Genomic DNA, 24,388 nt, shown 5'->3' with positions numbered 1-24,388 from the left:
TCTATTCTACAACCCTGTCACTGGTTTAGTGCCGTCGCTGCCTATACTCTGTCCTCTCCTATGATTAACCAAAGGTGATTGACTCGGGAAGGTCCAATGGGAATGTGATCCCTACAAGTGCTCTAGTGGAGGTCTCCACGGACCACCTAGGGAGTTGGGTTAGGTATCTCTGTAGTCTGATTTGGCATAATTGTGGTCTGGTTAAAAGACAGCGGACTGTCATATGCCCAACAACGCTGTCTCAGTAGAGAAAAGCTGAGAAGGAACCCCTAGACAGAGGCACGGTGGGACAGCATGAAGAGGGCATGGAGGTGAAGGAAGGTGCTGCAGTGAGGAGCTCACACCCTGAGGTTTTTTTTTACGTATGGGAGAATTTTTAGTTCACCCCAAAATTTGAGGCCTCTCACACTTCAGTGTCGTGATGCCAAAATATTAGCAACATCCACACAGTTCGTTATCATATCAACAATGTATACTCAGGTCTTAGTAGACTGCTTATAACTTAGTGCCCTGAGTTTTCCCTGGTCAGGTTACATGGTCTGGAAATACTCTGGGCCCTACTCTTATACAGACAAGTTGTGAATGAAGAGAGTAGGTATGGAAGCCTCCAGTCTCCAGACAAATGTTCACATCCAGGTAAGTCTGATGACAAGAAGCAAACAGCAAACGTGGACGCTTCTTAGTATGTTGATCTGTTGTACCGCCAAACCAACAACAAATGATTCATGATATTCATTCTCAATGTGTTACCACCATCAATCCATTTTTATTTCTGTAAGCAAATTCTCCATTTATCTAGTCCTCCGTACATTAGCTATAGCTGCAACAAACGACTGCTAGATTTATTGAATTCCAGCACAGTGATTGCCTGGGGACCTTGCTAATGGTATTGACTCGCTCAATTACTTTTTGTTATTATGAAAGATAGTTCAAAATGAAAACGAGGCACTGTAATCAAAGATTGCTATTCTACGTGTCCCGTATTCTGATTAGACCTGCATGCTGGATCTAATTTATGATTCCAGTCAGGGAATATCCCCGGGTGAAGGCACGGGTGGGCCTAAGTGGGCCCAGGCCAACCCATTGGGGAGCCAGGACCACCCAATTAGATTGAGCTAAAAAAGTCAACACACCCATATTTTATCTTTAATACGCTTTAAAAATGCTACATTTGGCAAAATGTGTAGAATAGCACGAGAAGCTATAAAGCTGCACATTTTCCTCTCTGTCCCATGGCAAAATGTGTAGAATTGTAAGAAGTTAGCTTTAAAACAGCAACATTTTCTCTCAGCCTCATGGCAAAATGTGTAGAATGGCATGAGATTAGCTATAAAACTGTACATTTGAATCTTTGCCCCATGGCAAAATGTGTAAAATTGCAGGAAATTAGCTGCTTTCCAAAAATAGATTTCTGGCTCTGCCACTGTCACCAGGTACAGTTTACATGATGCACGGCTGAGCTATACTACCATTTCAGGACATAAATAAATGCCTCACATCTCAGCATAATCTATAGTCACATACTGTTGTTTAGTGTTTCCCTATGCCAAGGGATCCATCAATATAAGTAGGTCTCTAATGGCTGCATTGATGAGTCCTCATTGGCAATGATGTGGTTCACAGAGAATGACTCGGTCCTGTCACTATCAGTGGCTACTGACTAGCCAACTATGCAGCTGTTGTATTAAAGGAAGATCTTCAGAATTATTTTGTCATCCATTTTTAATGTTGTCCGTGCAGTAACTCACACAACTAATCATATGGTAATTTCACCATATTTTCCTTGCGTTGATATTGATCAACCACCAGTCCAAGGCTGGATGTTTGGTTTTGCTCTCCTGCCTCTGCACCTGAGGAAAGAAAAAATATAAAAAATGCATTCATCTTATGAGCCATACTTCAAGGTTCGTACTAGCTAGCCAGTCAAAAGTTAGTTGAGAGAGATTGAAAATTCTTAAACTTGTCATGTCATTGACTCAGACCCAGTTTGATGCCTGTGCTTGTCCAGTGTGTTGTCTCACTCTGTTGTCCACTCCTGGTTATGGGCTTATGAGCACACACACACACACACACACACACACACACACACACACACACAGGGTGCTGTAGTTTGGAAATGGTGTGAGCGAGCAGCTCTTTGTGTGGTTTGCTGACTCAACCTGCCTGTCTGATCCTTGATGGTCTGTCGTGTCACCGCTCAGCTGTAGATGTAGCAGGCAGCAGGATGAGGCTCTGCGGCCCCTCTGCCCTGGGGATGTGTGTGTGTGTGCACACTTGCCTGCATACGTGTGTATGTAATGTGTGTGTGTGTATCATTACTCATTGTGTATTTATTCCTTGTGTTATTCTTTTTCGATCATTTCTCTTTTTTTATCTCTGCGTTGTTGGGAAGGGCCCGTAAATAAGCATTTTACCTGTTGTTTACCAACACAATTTGATTTGATTTGAATGTATGTCCGTGTGTGGGTGGTGTCTGGTGCAGCAGGCACTTCTAGTTAACTCTCACCGGAAGCCCCAGACAGAGGCACACGGGGTCCTACAGCTGCCGAGATCTTTGGATCAGACTCCCTGAGGGGAAAAGAGAAAGAGCTTTAGAAAGAGCTTCAGTCTTCTTCTGCTAACATCAGCCCACCAGGCATACTGCTTATTCGTCCACTGCCTGTGTTCCAATAGAGCTGAGTTGTACAGCTGTACAGTAAACAAGTAAACAAGGCCATGTTAGCCTGACAGTATTTTACTGCTGTGGGTGACGCATACAGTTCTACATTCACAGTTCATATCTGCATTCTGCACAGACTACATGCTTTTAAAGTCTTTATTTTTCCCTATGGAACATTTGTGGTGTCAGATACAAGTAATTACAATCACACATATAACAGTGCATTTTTCATCCTCACTTTGCATTTTGACATGTTTTCCTGCTATTATATGACCATGATGGAATGGTGTGCAACATAGTTTTATGCATGCTATTAATACGTTGGATCAGGCCTGTACAGTGTGTGTGTGCTCTCTGAATAGCCAATAAGTTGTGAGGTTGAGTTGGCTTACGGTGTGTGATGGCTGTAGCCCCGGGGCTATGTCATTTGAAGGGTGGGTCTGACACTGGGCATGATTGAGTTTTGCCACAAATCGGCCTGCCAAAATGCACAATCTCTATCTGCTGAAGAAGAACAGAGAGCGTGTACAGACAGATATTCAGCTGATGTGGCGCTCTCCACTAAAATCTTAAATAATACTGTTATAAAATGTAATCCGTCTCAGCACTACCATCACCTTGTTTTATGACACTTGTTTTTATGTTAGCTTCCCCTCTTGCCACCCCAGAGATGTTTGTTTCATATACTTTATTATCAAATGTGGAAATAAACATTTATATATAATTGAAATGCGTCTGTAACTTTTTTCGAATTTCCCTTTAGTCGAACAATTAAAGCTAATGTTTTCACCAAGTTTTCACTGTCTACACACAAAAAATGTTATCTTCTGCTCTGCTGCATTGACGTCATCTCGTCTCCCTACACTGATGTGATAGTTACCACGGTAATTCAGCTGTGCCTGTGTTTGTGTCCTAATCACTGGCTGTCCTGTCAGGGCCTGTGAAGTAATCAACTATTCTTCCCTACTTCCATGGAATAAAAAGGCATCTGGCTGCATTGTACACACTGCATGTGTCCCAAATGAAATCCTATTCCCTACATAGTGCACTACTTCTGAACAATGCCCTATGGGCCCTGGTCAAAAGTAGTGCACTGTAAAGGGAACAGGGTGAATCTGGATCGCACCCACTGTACAGTGATGGTGCTCTGATTGAAAAGTTTCCATGAAAGCCTTTTTACCCCCAGGTTATCTGGTTGCTGATGACAGGTATCAGTTAACAGACCACCCCCTATTTACCTCAATTTAAAATCGATTTTCAGCTATTCACTGTATAATGGGACTGTATTTGGACAGTACAGTAGCAATCGTTGCTTTCTCCTGATTGCTTTTAGTTAGTAGCATACAGGACTGAATAAGAACGTTTGACATGTTTTTGATTTTTCAAATAAGGCTGTAAGTCGATCAGAATAGGCACTACAATCATAGGGAGTCTTTTCCATAGAGATAAAACTAAATCTATGGTCTGTTCACTCACAAGGCAATGCTCACTGCTTACATAGAAGTGAGTTACAGGCTATGCCTGCCTTTTCATAACCCCTAACCACCTTATCAAGCTGCCAAACCCCAGTGACTTGTAATAACTGACGATGAAAAGATAAAGTATATATCCATTAACACTGTCCAGACTTAATAGATGTATTTCACTCATTTTACAGAGGCAGCATCAGTTGAAGCTAAAGCCAATGAACTGAAGATACAGATGATTTATATCAATGTGACAAGCCTGGCCTTGGGGAGTTAATGCAAGTGTTTAGGTCTTAGGCAAGGTTACTCTTCACGCGAGCATGGTACACTGAAACACCTCCCTTACAAATGCTGCTTTCTCAACCGCCCCATGTTTTCTTTTACAGGTTGTATGCTGTGTTTTGGCCAGTCAGCTTTTTTCCGCTTCAACCACCCAGAGGAGGCGTTCAGGATGAAGAGCATGATGCCAGAGGGAAGCAGGTGCTCTGGTGGGAACTACAGAATTCACTCAGGTAATACAGTGCTGTCACAGGTAATACAGTGCTGTCATGACACACTCAAGGTATAGGCCTACCGTTGTATGAACTAATCATGCAGAAAAAGTTGCAGAAAATCAAATGTTGATGTCCCTCTGGATGTTACAAGATACATTTTGAGAGCACTTCACTTGAACCCTCTCAAATACAACGCTAGCATAATATTCAGAATACATGGCCGATGTCAGTTTATGGCAACCTACGTTGGAGTACAATGACACACACTGAATATAAACTACTGGGGTATTTCTAAAGGTAAGCAAAGGGTTAAAAGCAAGGTATTATAAATGCATTTTGAATACCCCGTCAAATGAAAAGACACTGAATTAACAGGGCTACGCTTCCTGCACCCAAGGTCCTTGTTTCTGTGTCGCCACACAGATGAATGGCTCAGATTGTTAGTGGCAAAAGAAGCAGCTCCCTTACAGGTGCTGAGTTCCACACGCCACAGAAGGCCCCTTATTGCCTTTCCATTTCTGGCCTGGGTGGAGACAGGGTGCAACAGAACCCTGGCTGCCTAGGCCTGCTGGCCCTGGTTTCACACCATGCATGTTTTATGAGCATCTCATTCCTCTCTGGGTCTCTAGGCAGAAGTGTTCAGCTGCCTAGTCCTGCCCTGTCCTCTCCTCGCAGGCACAGTGGAGTGTGTTTCCCCTTCTTGGCCACCTTTAGGGGATCTAGGGGATCTGTCCCAGCATCTTGTTATTTCCTTATTTTGTTGCGCGTTGCCGACGTGCCACCAGTGATAAGTATAGCGCATATACATATTGGGTGTTAGGATCTTCCTGGTTTGGTAATGAATGCTTTTCACTGTTGTTTAAAGGGCTTAATTTCTCCTTAGATGTGTATTCCTTGGTGTGGTCGGTAGAGAGTCTCTGTTCTTACCCTTGAAGTACTTAAACTGTGGATTTATTGTGTGTCACATTAAGGTTGATAGATTTGATTTATGAGTATGATTTCTAAGACATTTCTAGTGCTTGCTTGGTAACAACCCAGTCACCAACAGTACATTGCAGTAGGCATATACAGTAGTTCAGCCACGCTCAGTGAGCAGCTCTGACACATTTCCTACCAGACTCATTCGTATGCCAGCCAGGCAAGCTTTGTTGGCTAAGCACTGCTTATTTTAAGTTGAGGGGTATCTTTTACTGTTTCTATTTTTAAACCTCCACCCTATTCTTCCATCTTCCACTTCCTGTGTGTTTCCTCAACCTTTCCTGCACCGCACCCTTTCCCTGTGTATTTTAGGTTAACAGAGGGGATTTAAATGCCCTCTTTTATCTTAATGATCTCCTGGCTTCAATCTTAATATTCCATCATTTCAAATGGTTGGGCTCTGCCTAGAAAGTCTGATTTAGCTGACACATTCTACAACTGTTTTTTGATGTAGTCAAAATCCCTCTGTTTATTGTCTATGGAGTATAAATTACAATAGGCAAGGAAATATATCACATTGTAGATAACCTAGAAGACTCAATACTATTTAGCCTAGGCATATTATTAAATGAAGTATGAATGACAGTATGATTTCACACTAGTTTCAATGTTAATGTCACATTCACAAGTACAGTGAAATGCCTTTCTTGCTAGCTCTAATGCCAACCATGCAGTAATCAATAACATTGTAATACTAAAAATAACAAGGTAGAACAAAAACACACTAGATATAAAAATAAGAACAACACGATAAAGTAATCATCAACTAGATTCAGACTCGGGCCGATTTGTTCTTGAGCGGATGGTCGGGGGGCCGGAACACAATTACAAATAATTTGCAGAATGCAAATTGACCGCAAGAAGTCAAAACCAATGCAGTATAATGTTTGACTAAAACGGCATCATTTAAACCTTGCTTACATTTGCATACGATCACATCTCTCTATTATGTGTGGGAATACCTGGGAACATATTTCTTAAATTAAAATCTCTTGGAGCTGATTTCCTGGTGTTTTTACCGTCTTTCATGTCCTGCAATGAAAAAAAAGATATACAGTATCAGTCAAAAGGTTTTTCTTTATTTGTACTATTTTCTACATTGTAGAATAATAATGAAGACATCAAAACTATGAAATAACACATACGGAATCATGTAGTAACCAAAAAAGTGTTAAACAAATCAAAATGTATTTTAGATTTTAGATTTTTCTAAGTAGCCACCGTTTGCCTTGATGACAGCTTTGCACACGCTTGGCATTCTCTTAACCAGCTTCACCTGGAATGCTTTCCAACAGTCTTTAAGGAGTTTCCACATATGCTAAGCACTTGTTGGCTGCTTTTCCTTCACTCTGAGGTCCAACTCATCCAAAACCATCTCAATTGGGTTGAGGTCTGGTGATTGTGGAGGCCATGTCATCTGATGCAGCACTCCATCACTCTCCTTCTTGGTCAAATAGCCCTTACACAGCCTGGAGGTGTGTTGGGTCATTGTCCTGTTGAAGAACAAATAATAGTCCCACTAAGCGCAAACCAGATGGGATCAAGTATCGCTGCAGAATGCTGTGGTAGCCATGCTGGTTAAAACTTCTTCAGGATTGGTGGGTCTCCTGCTGGACGGTTGAGCTAACATAGGCTAATGCGATTAGCGTGAGATTGTAAGTAACAATAATATTTCCCAGGGCATTCTTGTTAATCTAACTGCACTGTCCAGTTTACAGTAGCTACAGTTGAAGTCGTATGTTTTCATACACCTTAGCGAAATACATTTAAACACAGTTTTTCACAATTCCTGACATTTAATCTGAGTAAAAAATCCCTGTCTTAGGTGGGTTAGGATCACCACTTTATTTTAAGAATGTGAAATGTCAGAATAATAGTAGAGAGAATGATTTATTTCAGCTTTTATTGCTTTCATCACAATCACTGTGGGTCAGAAGTTTACATGCACTCAATTAGTATTTGATAGAATTGCCTTTAAATTGTTTAACTTGCATCTAACGTTTCAGGTAGCCTTCCCACAATAAGTTGGGTGAATTTTGGCCCATTCCTCCTGACAGAGCTGGTGTAACTGTGTCAGGTTTGTAGGCCTCCTTCCTCGCACACGCTTTTTCAGTTCTGCCCACAAATGTTCTATGGAATTGAGGTCAGGGCGTTGTGATGGCCACTCCGATACCTTGACTTTGTTGTCCTTAAACCATTTTGCCACAACTTTGGAAGTATGCTTGGGGTCATTGTCCATTTGGAAGACCCATTTACGACTAAGCTTTAACTTCCTGACTGATGCCTTGAGATGTTGCTTCAATATATCCACTTAATTTTGCATCCTCATGATGCCATCTATTTTGTGGAGTGCACCAGTCCCTCCTGCAACAAAGCACCCCCACAACATGATGCTGCCACCCCCATGCTTCACGGTTGGGATGGTGTTCTTCAGCTTGCAAGCCTCACACTTTTTCCTCCAAACCTAACGATGGTCATTATGGCCAAACAGTTCTATTTTTGTTTCATCAGACCAGAGGACATTTCTCCAAAAAGTACAATATTAGTCCCCATGTGCAGTTGCAAACCGTAGTCTGGCTTTTTTATGGTGGTTTTGGAGCAGTGGCTTCTTCCTTGCTGAGCGGCCTTTCAGATTATGTCGATATAGAACTCGTTTGACTGTGGATATAGATACTTTTGTACCTGTTTCCTCCAGCATCTTCACAAGGTCCTTTGCTGTTGTTCTGGGATTGATTTGCACTTTTCGCACCAATGTATGTTCATCTCTAGGAGACAGAACGAGTCTCCTTCCTGAGCGGTATGATGGCTGCGTGGTCCCATGGTGTTTATACTTGCGTACTATTGTTTGTAAAGATGAGCGTGGTGCCTTCAGGCGTTTAGAAATTGCTCCCAAGGATGAACCAGAGTTGTGGAGGTCTACAATTTTTCTTCTGAGGTCTTGGCTGATTTCTTTTGATTTTCCCATGATGTCAAGCAAAGAGGCACTGAGTTTGAAGGTAGGCCTTGAAATACATCCACATACCTGTGGATGTATTTCAAGGCCTACCTTCAAACTCAAATGATGTCAATTAGCCTATCAGAAGCTTCTAAAGTTATGACATCGTTTTCTAGAATTTTCTTTTTTGAAGGCACAGTCGACTTAATGTATGTAAACTTCTGACCCACTGGAATTGTGAAACAGTGAATTATAAGTGAAATAATCTGTCTGTAAACAATTGTTGGAAAAATGTATTGTGTAATGTACAAAGTAGATGTCCTAACCAACTTGCCAAAACTATAGTTTGTTAACAAGAATTTTGTGTAGTAATTGAAAAATGAGTTTTAATGACTCCAACCTAAGTGTATGTAAACTTCCGACTTCAGCTGTATTACTGTGAAAGAATACCATGCTTTTGTTTGAGGAGAGTGCACAGTTTTGTATATGAAAAGTTATTAATAAACAAATTAGTAATTACAGCTGCAAGTCTCTTATGGTATGACTTTATAAGCTTGGCACATCTAGCCACTGATTTTTTTGCCCATTCTTCAAGGCAAAACTGCTCCAGCTCCTTCAAGTTAGATGGGTTCCACTGGTGTACAGCAATCTTTAAGTTATACCACAGATTCTCAATTGGATTGAGGTCTGGTCGTTGACTAGGCCATTCCAAGACATTTAAATGTTTCCCCCTAAACCACTCGAGTGTTGCTTTAGCAGTATGCTTAGGGTCATTGTCCTGCTGGAGGGTGAACCTCCGTCCCAGTCTCAAATCTCTGGAAGACAAACAGGTTTCCTTCAAGAATTTCCCTGTATTTAGCACCAACCATCATTCCTTCAATTCTGACCAGTTTCCCTGTCCCTGCCGATGGAAAAACATCCCCATAGCGTGATGCTGCCACCACCATGCTACCACACAATATCCCAGAGGGAAAAACATCATCTAATGTAATTGGATTGAAACAAGTTGTGTGAGAAAATTGTGCTATGATTTGAGAACTGAAATGGAGTACTGAAGTGGATGTACTTCCGGTTTGGAGCGAGCAGTCGCACTACGCTTCACTCCACAGGTAATATTACACTTCACTACATTACAACGGTTTGATTTGTTTGATCTGAGCAATTTTTTCTTAGCTAGCTACATAGCCGTCTTTGTATCAAAGATAATCGTGTAGCTTAGAGTAATTATCGAAGTTAGCTATCTTCGTCCTCCTAACGTAGTCATCACTGCTAGCTAGCTAGTCAACACTGCTAGCTAGCCAACCAGCCAACTTCCACCGACTAGCAGCACTGTAGAATCTATTACATTACAACGGAACGACTTGACTAGTGTAGTGTTAGTGAGCCAGCTACATAGTTGTCTTTGCATCTAACATAATTGTGTAGTTTAGAGTAATTATTAGTAACTAGCCAGCCGCGACGCGACGCCAGACTTAGTCAACACACCTAGTCTTCATTAACCCACTGCTAGCTAGCTAGCCAACCGTTACCGACTAGCAGCGCTGTAGACACTAATACTTTACAACGGAACGACTTGATTAGTGTAGTGTTAGTGAGCCAGCTACATAGTTGTCTTTGCTGTCTTTGCATCTAAGATAATTGTGTAGTTTAGAGTAATTATTAGTAACTAGCCAGCCGCGACGCGACGCCAGACTTAGTCAACACACCTAGTCTTCATTAACCCACTGCTAGCTAGCTAGCCAACCGTTACCGACTAGCAGCGCTGTAGACACTAATACTTTACAACGGAACGACTTGATTAGTGTAGTGTTAGTGAGCCAGCTACATAGTTGTCTTTGCTGTCTTTGCATCTAAGATAATTGTGTAGTTTAGAGTAATTATTAGTAACTAGCCAGCCGCGACGCCAGACGTAGTCAACACACCTAGTCATCATTAACCCACTGCTAGCTAGCTAGCCAACAGCTAGCCAACCGTTACCGACTAGCAGCGCTGTAGATACTAATACTTTACAACGGAACGATTTGACTAGTGCAGTGTTGGCTAGCTAGCTACATAGTTGTCTTTGTCATAGCTTGATAATTGTGTAGTTTAGTAATTACCGAGGTTAGCTAGCCAGCTATTGCCGTCCCCCGCGACGCCATTTTTCCAAACCCAGCCAACTATTACCGACGAGTAACACTGTAGAAACTAAATACATTACAAAGGAACGTCTTGATTAGTGTTATGTTAGCTAGCTACAAAGTTGCTTTTGTATCATGACAAGGTGTAGTACTGAAACTATCGAGGTCACCTAGCCAGCTACACCTAGCCAGCTACACGTTCAAACAAAGTCAACAACGCAGCCACTGCTAGCTAGCCTACTCCACCAGCCAGCAGTACTGTATCATTTGTCATTTTAGTCAATAAGATTTTTTGCAACGTAAGCTTAACTTTCTGAACATTCGAGACGTGTAGTCCACTTGTCATTCCAATCTCCTTTGCATTAGCGTAGCCTCTTCTGTAGCTTGTCAACTATGTGTCTGTCTATCCCTGTTCTCTCCCCTCTGCACAGGCCATACAAACGCTCCTCACCGCGTGGCCGCTGCCACTCTAACCTGGTGGTCCCAGCGCGCACGACCCACGTGGAGTTCCAGGTCTCCGGCAGCCTCTGGAACTGCCGGTCTGCGGCCAACAAGGCTGAGTTCATCTCAGCCTATGCTACCCTCCAGTCCCTAGACTTCCTGGCGCTGACGGAAACATGGATCACCACAGATAACACTGCTACTCCTACTGCTCTCTCCTCGTCTGCCCACGTGTTCTCGCATACCCCTAGAGCATCGAGCCAGCGGGGTGGTGGCACTGGAATCCTCATCTCTCCCAAGTGGACATTCTCTCTTTCTCCCCTGACCCATCTGTCTATCTCCTCATTTGAATTCCATGCTGTCACAGTTACCAGCCCTTTCAAGCTTAACATCCTCATCATTTATCGCCCTCCAGGTTCCCTTGGAGAGTTCATCAATGAGCTTGACGCCTTGATAAGTTCCTTTCCTGAGGATGGCTCACCTCTCACAGTTCTGGGTGACTTTAACCTCCCCACGTCTACCTTCGACTCATTCCTCTCTGCCTCCTTCTTTCCACTCCTCTCCTCTTTTGACCTCACCCTCTCACCTTCCCCCCTACTCACAAGGCAGGCAATACGCTTGACCTCATCTTTACTAGATGCTGTTCTTCCACTAATCTCATTGCAACTCCCCTCCAAGTCTCCGACCACTACCTTGTATCCTTCCCTCTCGCTCTCATCAAAAACTTCTCACTCTGCCCCTACTCGGATGGTATTGCGCCGTCCCAACCTTCGCTCTCTCTCTCCCGCTACTCTCTCCTCTTCCATCCTATCATCTCTTCCCTCTGCTCAAACCTTCTCCAACCTATCTCCTGATTCTGCCTCCTCAACCCTCCTCTCCTCCCTCTCTGCATCCTTTGATTTTCTCTGTCCCCTATCCTCCAGGCCGGCTCGGTCCTCCCCTCCTGCTCACAGAAAAGGGCTCCGGGCAGCCGAGCGGAAATGGAGGAAAATTCGCCTCCCTGCGGACCTGGCATCCTTTCACTCCCTCCTCTCTACATTTTCCTCTTCTGTCTCTGCTGCTAAAGCCACTTTCTACCACTCTAAATTCCAAGCATCTGCCTCTAACCCTAGGAAGCTTTTTGCTACCTTCTCCTCCCTCCTGAATCCTCCTCCCCCTCCCCCCCCTCCTCCCTCACTGCGGATGACTTCGTCAACCATTTTGAAAAGAAGGTTGACGACATCCGATCCTCGTTTGCTAAGTCAAGCGACACCGCTGGTCCTGCTCACACTGCCCTACCCTGTGCTTTGACCTCTTTCTCCCCTCTCTCTCCAGATGTAATCTGGTGTCTTGTAACGGCCGGCCGCCCAACAACCTGCCCACTTGACCCTATCCCCTCCTCTCTTCTCCAGACCATTTCCGGAGACCTTCTCCCCTACCTCACCTCGCTCATCAACTCATCCTTGACCGCTGGCTACATCCCTTCCGTCTTCAAGAGAGCGAGAGTTGCACCCCTTCTGAAAAAACCTACACTCGATCCCTCCGATGTCAACAACTACAGACCAGTATCCCTTCTTTCTTTTCTCTCCAAAACTCTTGAACGTGCCGTCCTTGGCCAGCTCTCCTGCTATCTCTCTCAGAACGACCTTCTTGATCCTAATCAGTCAGGTTTCAAGACTGGGCATTCAACTGAGACTGCTCTTCTCTGTGTCACGGAGGCTCTCCGCACTGCTAAAGCTAACTCTCTCTCCTCTGCTCTCATCCTTCTAGACCTATCTGCTGCCTTTGATACTGTGAACCATCAGATCCTCCTCTCCACCCTCTCCGAGCTGGGCATCTCCGGCGCGGCCCACTCTTGGATTGCGTCCTACCTGACAGGTCGCTCCTACCAGGTGGCGTGGCGAGAATCTGTCTCCGCACCACGTGCTCTCACCACTGGTGTCCCCCAGGGCTCTGTTCTAGGCCCTCTCCTATTCTCGCTATACACCAAGTCACTTGGCTCTGTCATATCCTCACATGGTCTCTCCTATCATTGCTATGCAGACGACACACAATTAATCTTCTCCTTTCCCCCTTCTGACAACAAGGTGGCGAATCGCATCTCTGCATGTCTGGCAGACATATCAGTGTGGATGACGGATCACCACCTCAAGCTGAACCTCGGCAAGACGGAGCTGCTCTTCCTCCCGGGGAAGGACTGCCCGTTCCATGATCTCGCCATCACGGTTGACAACTCCCTTGTGTCCTCCTCCCAGAGTGCTAAGAACCTTGGCGTGATCCTGGACAACACCCTGTCGTTCTCCACTAACATCAAGGCGGTGACCCGATCCTGTAGGTTCATGCTCTACAACATTCGCAGAGTACGACCCTGCCTCACACAGGAAGCGGCGCAGGTCCTAATCCAGGCACTTGTCATCTCCCGTCTGGATTACTGCAACTCGCTGTTGGCTGGGCTCCCTGCCTGTGCCATCAAACCCCTACAACTCATCCAGAACGCCGCAGCCCGTCTGGTGTTCAACCTTCCCAAGTTCTCTCACGTCACCCCGCTCCTCCGCTCTCTCCACTGGCTTCCAGTTGAAGCTCGCATCCGCTACAAGACCATGGTGCTTGCCTACGGAGCTGTGAGGGGAACGGCACCTCCGTACCTTCAGGCTCTGATCAGGCCCTACACCCAAACAAGGGCACTGCGTTCATCCACCTCTGGCCTGCTCGCCTCCCTACCTCTGAGGAAGCACAGTTCCCGCTCAGCCCAGTCAAAACTGTTCGCTGGTCTGGCACCCCAATGGTGGAACAAGCTCCCTCACGATGCCAGGACAGCGGAGTCAATCACCACCTTCCGGAGACACCTGAAACCCCACCTCTTTAAGGAATACCTGGGATAGGATAAAGTAATCCTTCTAACCCCCCCCCCCCTTTAAAAGATTTAGATGCACTATTGTAAAGTGGTTGTTCTACTGGATATTATAGGTGAATGCACCAATTTGTAAGTCGCTCTGGATAAGAGCGTCTGCTAAATGACTTAAATGTTAAATGTAAATGTAAATGAAATACTGGTGGTTGTCGTTACTGCATATCCTTGGATATTCTGCAATAATTGGCTGTTGAGACTGTTCTGTATTTTTTTTCATGGCAATTCACAACAAAACTGTATTCTACATGTCATGCTGCCACCATAATGCACCACCATGCTATCCCTCTGGGATACTCCACTGTGGGGATGATGTTCTCGGGTGATGAGAGGTGTTGGGTTTGCACTGTTTTCCTTGATGGCCAAAAAGCTACATTTTAGTCTCATCTGACCAGAGTACCTTCTTCCATATGATTTGTGAGTCTCCCACATGCCTTTTGGCAAACACCAAATGTTTGCTTTTTTTTCTTTAAGCAATGGCTTTTTTCCTGGCCACTCTTCCGTAAAGCCCAGCTCTGTGGAGTGTACTGCTTAAAGTGGTCCTATGGACAGATACTCCAATCTACGCTGTGGAGCTTTGCAGCTCCTTCCGTGTTATCTTTGGTTTCTTTGTTGCTTCTCTGATTAATGCCCTCCTTGCCTAGTCTGTGAGTTTTGGTGGGTTGGCCCTCTCTTGGCAGGTTTGTTGTGGTTCCCTATTCTTTCCATTTTTTAAATAATGGATTTAATGATGCTCTGTGGGATGTTCAAAGTTTCTGATATTTTTTTATAACCCAACCCTGAGCTGTACTTCTCCACAACTTTGTCCCTGACCTGTTTGGAGAGCTCCTTGGTCTTCATAGTACCGCTTGCTTGGTGGTGCCCCTTGCTTCGTGGTGTTGCAGACTCTGGGGCCTTTTAGAACAGGTGTATATATACTGAGATCATGTGACACTTAGATTGCACACAGGTGGACTTTATTTAACTAATTATGTGACTTCTGAAGGTAATTGGTTGCACCAGATGTTATTTAGGGACTTCATAGCAAAGGGGTGAATAGATATGCACGCACCACTTTTACGGCCTTTATTTTTTTGAATTTTTTTAAAGAAGTTAGTTTTTTCATTTCACTTCACCAATTAGGACTATTTTGTGTATGTCCATTACATGAAATCCCAATAAAAATCTATTTCAATTACAGGTTGTAATGCAACAAAATAGGAAAAACGCCAAGGGGGGTGAATACTTTTGCAAGGCACTGTATATGACAAACAGAGTAGCAGCAGCGTATATGATGATTGTGTGTGTGTTAGAGCAAATTATGGAGTGAGTGTTTGTATGTGTGTCGGAGTATCAGTGAGCGTAGTGTGTAGGGCTCTGTGAATATGCATAGAGACAGTGCAAAAATAAGAATCAAATACAAAGGTCAAATCATATAGTCTGTGTAGCCATTTTGTTAGCTATTTAGTTTGCTATTTAGCAGTCTTATGACATGTGGAATTGAAGCTGTTCAGGAGCCTGTTGGTGTCAGACTTGGTACAACTCGCTGTGCGGAAGCAGAGAGAACAGTCTATGGCTTGGGTGGCTGGCGTCCTCCTTTCACACCTCCTGATATAGAGGTCCTGGATGATAGGGATCTTGGCCCCAGTGATGTACTGGGCTGTCCGCACCACCCCCTGTAGCACCATGCGATCGAGGGCGGTGCTATTGCCATACCAAGCAGTGATGCACCCAGTGAAGATGCTCGCAGTGTAGAACTTTTTGAGGGCCCATGCCAACCCTTTTCAACCTCCTAAGGGGAAACAGGCGCTGTCGTGCCTTCTTGACAACTGTGCGCATGTGATTTGGACCTCCTCGAGTGCAGCCCCGTTGATGTGGATGTGGATGGGGACATACTCCCCTCCCCGTTTGCTGTCATCCATGATCAGCTCCTTGGTCATACTGACGTTGAGGAAGAGGTTGTTGTTGGGGCTCCACACTTGCAGGTCACTGACCTCCTACCTGTAGGCTGTCTCATCGTCGCTTGTGATCAGGCCTACCACCGTCGTGTCGTCAGCAGACTTGATGATGGTGTTGGATGATATGGTGTGTGGGCCTCCCACTACAACTCGGGAAGCCAAGCCGTTTATTAGGCTACAGTTTAAATAAGTTAAATAAGTTACGAGGAACTTCACAGGGTTTTGTGAAAGTACACAGTGATGAGCTTGATAAATATCGAGGGTCTTATTCTGGTGAAATGATCGATACTTGACTGCCATTTGACAAATACAAATATTCTCCTTCTTATCCATAATAATCTCATAATGTAGACTAGCCTACTGTACTCACACAGCCTACCTGCACTGTATCTGTGAGCTGTTGGCTAGAGCGCAGGTGCCCAGACCCAGGTAGGCACATTTCCTATTTAAAGCAACAGTTTTTCTGACAAAACTATAGGTAGAGTTGAAATACGATGGAAACACATGATTTTTATTCGGTACATGAAAACTTAAGCAAAAAAATAAATGTTGTGTGCACTAGGGCATCACGCACTGATTTTTATCTGGAACAAGTCTGTTTGGTGGAAACAGCACTAGTGTGAAAATGTGTATATTTTCTTTATGCAGATTCTAGGATATTTGCAAGAAAATCTGTTGCTAATTGGATGGAAACCTAGCTACTGTGATTGTCTTGAATTAAAATAGCAAAAATACATTTCTCAAGCACAAATTCAACCAGTCTGGGAGTGGTTTGAGTCAGGGACCTAATTGGAGGAGTCTAATGGGAGGGATATGTAACATAGAAACTAGCTGATATTGGAAGAGGTTTGAAACTGTCTTTGTTATTGGTCTATTTACTTTTACCTCCTGGTGATTCAGCCAGGCAGGCCAAAACTCCACCCATGCTAAACAAATTTCAGGCAGTCTTTTCAAACGGCTCTTACTCTCAAAATGTATTATCATAATTTACAATTATTATTATACTATTTTATTATATTATTTACAATTATAATTTAATACATTATATATAAAGCACAGGGAAATCACGTTGTTGACTGCACTGCCCCTTTAAAAAGAAAAACAGACGACATAGGTGCAGCCCCGGTAAATCAAGCAGGCGGTCACATCAGCACCGTGGACAGGGAAGGGAGGGGGAGCGAGCAAGCAGGATAGCGGCGCCTGGCACACGAAACCCGGCTGGAATATCACGTCGGCAGAAGTTCTCTCAACCTTCCCGGGTGCGGAGACCCGGGTAGGCTACGACAGGCTTCGGTAAAGGCAGCTTTATTGAGGTAGAAATGCCGGGCTCCAGCGTTTGGATTTTAGCTGGGCTATAAGTCATTATAAACGACTTAGTCGCAAGCTTACCCATTCATGTAAGTACTGTGAATTATTATTATTGGCGCTTTGGTGTTGGACATTATAGGGTCCGTCCAGGGACATTATCTACGTTTTAGACATTTTGGGTCTTCATATTCTGAGACGTTTGACAAACGAAATGCTGGCGACGTCCTACGACCATGTGGCCTGCTGAAAAAATAACGGAGAAAATGAATAACCAAATAACCGAAAATATCCATATAATTGTAATTTACACCAAAATGTATTGGGGCCATATGGTGGTCGTGCTGTCACTCAAAACGACATGATGCTTGGATAGTTTTCTGCTTAGCAGAAGAAGAGCTCTGGTTGAGTCATTGTAGAAAGACCAGGCTGATAGGCTACTCCCAGCTCATTACTGAACAAATAGTGGTTATGCATTATTTGTAAAGCCACTTCATCATCCAGGGCGATGAGATCATTTTTATGAATAGAAAGCAAAATCACATGGGCTATTTAATTAAGGTGGTTATTTAAAGCAGTGATACACAGTAACTTGTTTATCCTGGACTGAAAGTAGCCTATTTGAAGGAGATTAAAACAGAGCTGGGTTTAGAATGGCTTTCACGTTTGGCATGTGCATGATATAGACATGTCACAGAAATGTGTTCACATACATATTCGCATGCACACAGTACATATTTCCAAATACATTAGTTGCCATCTTACGGCAAGGTATTTTTGATTGTGATGTCTTTTTTTTTACAATACTTATATTTTTAGACAATAGAAAATAGCCATAGACAAAGGTCAATAGACAGCTGAACAGTCCACAGACATGGATCCACTAAACTAGACATGACATTGGCTGGGACTTAATGCAAACATTAATGACATTATACTCGCTCACGTGTTCCCACCGTATCCATGTCATGTTTAAATGTAACCCCTATATATATATATATATATATATATATATATATATATATATATATATATATATATATATATATATATATATATATATATATATATATATATATATATATATATATATATATATATATATGAGTGTGCCAAACATTTAAGAACACCTCCTTAATATTGGGCAGCACCCTCCCATCCTTTTGCCCTCAGAACTGTCTCAATTTGGTGTTGAAGGTGTTGAAAGCGTTCCACAGGGATGTTGACTCCAATTTTAAATGTTTTAAATTGTTTTTATTTCACCTTTATTTAACCAGGTAGGCCAGTTGAGAACAACTTCTCATTTACAACTGTGACCTGGCCAAGATAAAGCAAAGCAGTGCGACACAAACAACAACACAGAGTTACACATGGGATAAGTAAACATACAGTCAATAACACAATAGAAAAATCTATATACAGTGTGTGCAAATGTAGTAAGATTAGGGAGGTAAGGCAAGGCCAATGCTTCCCACAGTTGTCAAGTTGGCTAGATGTCCTTTGGGTAGCGGACCATTCTTGGTACACATGGGAAACTGTTGAACATGAAAAACCCAGCAGCGTTATTTTCACATACGTCAGATAGGTGCAGTGGAATGTGTTGTTTTCCAGGGTCAGACATAGTAGTACAACACCCCTGGAGATAATTAAGGTTGAGTGTCTTGTGGCTCGGGGATTCGAACCAGCAACCTTTTGGTTACTGGCCCAACACTCTAACCGCTAGGCTGCCTGCCATCATACCAATGATGACATTGCTTATTCCTATTAGAGCCTATTAGCATATCATGTTAATACCGTAGGTTACACCTGGATGTCCTCTTGTGCTCCCTAATCTACCACATTGACATTATGGGGAGGCAGCGAGTTGCCTGAGATTTCGATTGAATTGCCACTGTGCCCTGGCCTGCGCTGCTCTCCAGCCACACACTAAGTGGGTTATACTGGCACATTTTCTCCTCAATCTTTATCTTTCCAAAGCCTGTCTTTTGCGGTCTCTGTCTGTCTCTGTCTGTCTCTGTCTGTCTCTGTCTGTCTCTGTCTGTCTCTGTCTGTCTCTGTCTGTCTCTGTCTGTCTCTGTCTGTCTCTGTCTGTCTCTGTCTGTCTCTGTCTGTCTCTGTCTGTCTCTGTCTGTCTCTGTCTGTCTCTCTCTGTCTCTCTCTGTTTCTCTGTTTCTCTGTTTCTCTGTTTCTCTGTTTCTCTCTCTGTTAACCTTTCTCTCTGTCTGTTTCTCTTTCTCTGCCTCTTTTATTCATCCTTTTTCTCAGTAGCATTTCTTCATGCAAATTGTGGATTGGGTAAATCAAATTGGGCAGCAGGTGGGTTTAAATGTAGAAGCGTTCTAAGATAATTGATGGATTGAAGTGTAGCCAACCTATAAAACGTAAGTGCCAATTGTAGGTACTTGTGCTAAGGGCTCTGGTTAAATCATAAAAGTAACAAGGCACTTTATATTAATGAGAGGTGGTGAAACCGTAAGATACAGTCCATTTCTGAACTTTATGGTGCATTCATTTCTCTCAACATCATCTCATTATCTATTCAGCTCTTAGAGCCTATGTATGTTTCTATTTGTTTTCAGGGATATACCATACTGTAAATATTGCACATTTTGGTATCTATACTGTATTATATATATATATATAATACAGTATAGATACCAAAATGTGCAATACTCATTACTCATAGTATAGCCTAGTGAGTGATCATAATATTTACTCTGACCACCCTTTACATGCATGTATAGTAGGCCTATGTACTGTATACCTGAGACTGATATAAGTTCTGTATTCCCTACAGATACAGAGAGCCTGGTCAATGGGAACCATCAGTCAGGAGCGTCCCAGTCGTGCCACCCAGCCCCTGGGGCTAGAGACTCCTGCTCCGAGCATAGTGCCATCGTCAGCTCCATCGAAAAGGACCTCCAGGACATCATGGACTCCCTAGTCATGGATGATCCCCAGCCTTCCTCTTCAGACCACCCCATCCCCCACTCCCTGCTGTCCCCCATGGTCAACGGAGGAGGCCGCTACCTCCTCTCCCCTCCCACCAGCCCAGGAGCCATGTCGGTGGGCTCCAGCTATGAGAACACCTCCCCACCCTTCTCCCCCCTGTCCTCTCCCTCGGCGGCCAGCAGCGCAGGCAGCTACACCAGCCCTTCTCCCAGCGGCTGCCTGGACCCCCAGGACCCATCCCTGCCCCCCGTGCCGGTCCGCTCATCCAGCTACAACTACACAACTACACCACCCATCCCCCAGCCAAGGACCATACTGACCAACTACAGCCCTGGCGGCGGGGTGCAGAGGGTTCCTGAGAGCCCTAGGCACCAGAGGAAAGGTCTCCTGGAGGCCCCCCAGAGCCCCAAGCCAGCCCGCAGAGGCCAGAGCCTGGACAGCCCAAGGGGTGTGGGTTCAGAGAGCCCTAGACTGACCCACCTATCTGTTGCCTCAGCCGATGCCGGGTACATGGGCAGGAACGCAGTGCCAAGTAGCCCCAGACTCACAGCCAAGTTCCCCTACGCCTCCACGTCCTCATCCCCATCCAGTCCGAGGACGAAAGCGGGCACCATCCTCCAGGAGCGCCCGGCCAGCCCCTTCAGAGAGCAAGCGGACCACTCCCTCACTTCCAGCCCCTCCAGACAGCTGCTATCCCAGCCCAGCAGGGCCTTTCAGCCTCCCCTGGACCCCATCGTCCACATCATCCAGGGGGGCTCTCCACTCCAGCAGCACCACCCCTTCCCCCACCCCCGCACGCTGCAGCCCTCAGAGAGCCCTCGACTGACTCGCAGGAACCTTGAGCTCAGCAGCGGGGGCAGCAGCATGAAGGAGCTCCCACCTCTCAGCCCCTCCATGGCTCGCAGAGGGGTGCCTGTTCACCCGGGGGCTCTCCCTGGAAGTATCCCCACATTGAGAACGCCTGAGAGCCCATCATCATCACCATTGGGGAAGTTGGGAGTCCCGGAGAGCCCCAGGCTCCTACGCAAGGCCGGCTCCCCTGCGGAGGACCAGTTTGGCAGCAGTGTGGTCCGAGCCCGCAGCCCCTCCCCCACCTCAGGGTTGATGATGATGGAGAGTGGGGGAGGTGGGAGGAAGGCCAGCTTTGGGAATGCCCTCTCCCCTGCTTACAGCCTGGGCTCCCTGCCTGACTCCTCGCCTATCGCCAGCCCCAGGGGCCATAGGAAGATGTCTGGGGGCTCCCGGGATCAGAGGGGCCCCCACCCGGGCATGCGGGAGCGCAAAAACAGCATCTCTGAGATCAGCGACAATGAGGACGAGCTGTTGGAGTACCACCGGCGCCAGAGAGAGGAGAGGCTCAGGGAGCAGGAGATGGAGAGACTGGTAAGGAGAGCGGCCTGCTCTTAGCTGGATCAACTGTTAGCTGTGAGCTACGCTAGTTGTTCACACCAATCATCATTGACCCACATGATACAGGGTATTAGCAACCTAGAAGTTATTGGATTGGTTGAACAATATTTATCCAAGTAATACTATCAATTAAATGACCATTCATTTTTCTACTGGTCATCAAGATGGTCTAGGGCCGTGGTCACCAAAAATAGGAACGCAAGGCTTTATCGTTGGTCTTTTACAGAAATGTTTGGCGATCGACTAGGAATGCCTTGGAGATCGACTAGGAATGCCTTGGAGATCGGCCAGTCAATCGCCAAACATTTCTGTAAAAAAACAACTATAAAGCCTTGCGTTCCTATTTGTTTTTTTTTTATTCCTATTTTTTAACTACCCTTTGTGCCGGGTAGGCAAAGTGTTCCCATTTTTAACCATTTCATGTGTCTGAAGGTACAAACTCTGCCTTCCCTGCGGGCCCGGAGAGCAAATCAAGTGCACTATAGGCCTACCGTTGGCCAATCGGATGGCTCAGATTACCATGCCTGCAGTAACGTAGAACACGTAAAAGAAAGTTACAGCAACGTTGATACTGTGAGATTTGAAAACTTCTAAAACCATGACTAGAGAGAGACTGTCAACAAATACAGCAAAGAGCAGCTGTTTTTATGAGTGAGGGTAAGTTCTTAGTCAGCACTGTCAACACTTTGCATTCAACACTTTTATAAGCCATAAAATGCACGTTCTTCCGACTTCCACATGTGCTACAACCAGCACTGCAGCTGTAGTGAATGAGTAGGAAAGTGTCTCGTAATTATTGGCGTCTTGTGTCTTTTTTAATATTGAGGAATATTTCACGTTCTCTGTTCATAGGAGTAACAACATGAATTTGTGCATGAAATAATGTGGTGAGACTCGAGTTTCGCCCTCAGCTGAAAGGCAGTGTATCTTTTTGGTCGGTGTCAACGGAGGAAAGGGAGAGCGGAGGTACGTTGAGGCGAGCCCTCTGTCGGCTGCTCTGTCGCTCCGCTGTGTCTCATTGCTACAGTATTGTTTTTAATAGGTTCATGTTGCATAGGCTTATGTTTTTGAAGCAATGTTCAGCAAAATCTGAGCAGTAGATCTCGGCTTGCATTTTGACTCAGAAAGTGATCTGGACTCAGAAAGTGATCTGGACTCAGCCGCCTGGGAATATTCCCAAATCCAGCTCCTGACACTATGCTGACAGAAAAATCTCTCTCCCTGCTTGTCTTTCTCTCTCCACTATCTATCCAATATAAACAACAACAAAATCAGAACGTTCTTAGATGGGCCCCCTCATGGTTTTCACATAAGAATTAAATCCAATTTACACCGTCATACACAACATGTTTATGATGAAGCTACTGGATGTGCTGAGCTGTAGTTTGTCTTAGCCTTTTTTTAACCACCATGTTTAGTCTGTCTCCACTCAAGTGTTCCTCCACATGACCAGTTAACCATTTGTTTAACCTAAGAGGATGGGAGTGGAGAGCACAGTGAAGTCCATATTTGTGAGGAGTAGGGATTGTAAAAAACTCTGAATCCCGACTGAAACCGTCTAAACTGCCGGCGTGCGGTGACTAAACGACCAGGTTTTTCCATGGCAACCCCATTGTTTGTTGTCCTTTTTTGCACTGAAGAGGGGGAGGGAGCGGTATACATCTTGGACCTGTCTGTGTCCCCGATGAAGCGCCTGAGACAATGTACTTTTATATGCGTGTGCCTCTGTGTGATGAAAAACTAGTCTGCCTCCTTGTAGGTACACCATAGCAATAGAATGACTAGAATGGGAAACCCCCTTCAGACCTTGGCAATATGAAGTTACAGTCATGGGTACATTCTATTTCTATGAGTAGGGTGCTGCTTCCAAAATGAAGGCAGTTCTTTTGGGCAGAGGAGGAATGACTTGCCACTCTGTGTACACTGGGCTACGCTCTGGTTCCCAACAGGAGCATTACTTCCATTACACAGCAGTAAATCCATGTCTGGCAGTCCCAGAATGGACACAATCTGTCTGTCTCCTCCGTCACCCCCATGTGTTGGAGTAGGCTGCTGCCCTAATTGTAAGAGAAATGTCTCTTTTCCAATTCAACGAGAAAAGCAATTGCCAGGATTGTTAAGGACAAAAAGGTCCCCCAACCATATCAGTTAAATTGTATTTGTGATTCTCTCTGTATGGATGGGGTTTAAATTGAAAGGATGGTTATTACAGTGAACCATAACGACCTTTGGTCTTAACCTTGTGCCGTTAGACTGGGAAATATTGACATAGGACAGAATGTAAATAGCAGAAGGAATCTCGGGGAATGTACATAAGCCAAGCGGATAAGGCATGTGGTTTATGGAGAAAGGTGCTAAGAAGGGGGACAGATTGTAGAGATTTACGTTTTCTTTGTCAACTGCCGTTCTAACTTTCAAAATGTAAGATGGGTGGTTTGGCGAATTACGTAATGCCTGCGTGATTGGTAACCTTGTCTGAAGCCAGAAGGCTTGCATTAGCTCCATGAGCAAATGCCTAGGCTTTAGCTTAGTGAGCTAGCTATCCCAAGTATAACCAGATCAAGCCCCTGGCATATGAGCTTTGCCACTGGTATGATAGTATTTTCTTTGTTAGGAGGGATCGAGAGGGGTATTATATGGTTCACAGTGAACGCCAGGTGTGCTCAGCTCATGCAGCACTGAAGGATTTGGATCCCGTAACCATTATTATACCATGAGCTAATTCTGCATCCATTTTAATCGACCCAAAGATTCTGTTCTGTCCAGGTCTTTAAGATCCAGCAACTAGACACAGACCGAACTGT

At 44.7% G+C, this 24,388-nt stretch overlaps 1 protein-coding gene across 1 annotated transcript in view; it reads left to right on the top strand.

Annotated features, from left to right (window-relative positions):
- LOC115163264 (pleckstrin homology-like domain family B member 1) overlaps positions 1-24,388 on the top strand; it is an 89,109-nt gene that overhangs the window by 16,337 nt on the left and 48,384 nt on the right. Inside the window, exons 5-6 of the mRNA XM_029714990.1 lie at positions 4,512-4,637; positions 20,020-21,557. Of these exons, the coding sequence (XP_029570850.1) occupies positions 4,512-4,637; positions 20,020-21,557 (1,664 nt within the window). The remainder of the gene's footprint in view (positions 1-4,511; positions 4,638-20,019; positions 21,558-24,388) is intronic.

Source organism: Salmo trutta, chromosome 26 (genome assembly GCF_901001165.1).
Source record: "Salmo trutta chromosome 26, fSalTru1.1, whole genome shotgun sequence".
Taxonomy (NCBI): domain Eukaryota; kingdom Metazoa; phylum Chordata; class Actinopteri; order Salmoniformes; family Salmonidae; genus Salmo; species Salmo trutta.
This window is presented reverse-complemented; position numbering and strand designations above follow the sequence as displayed.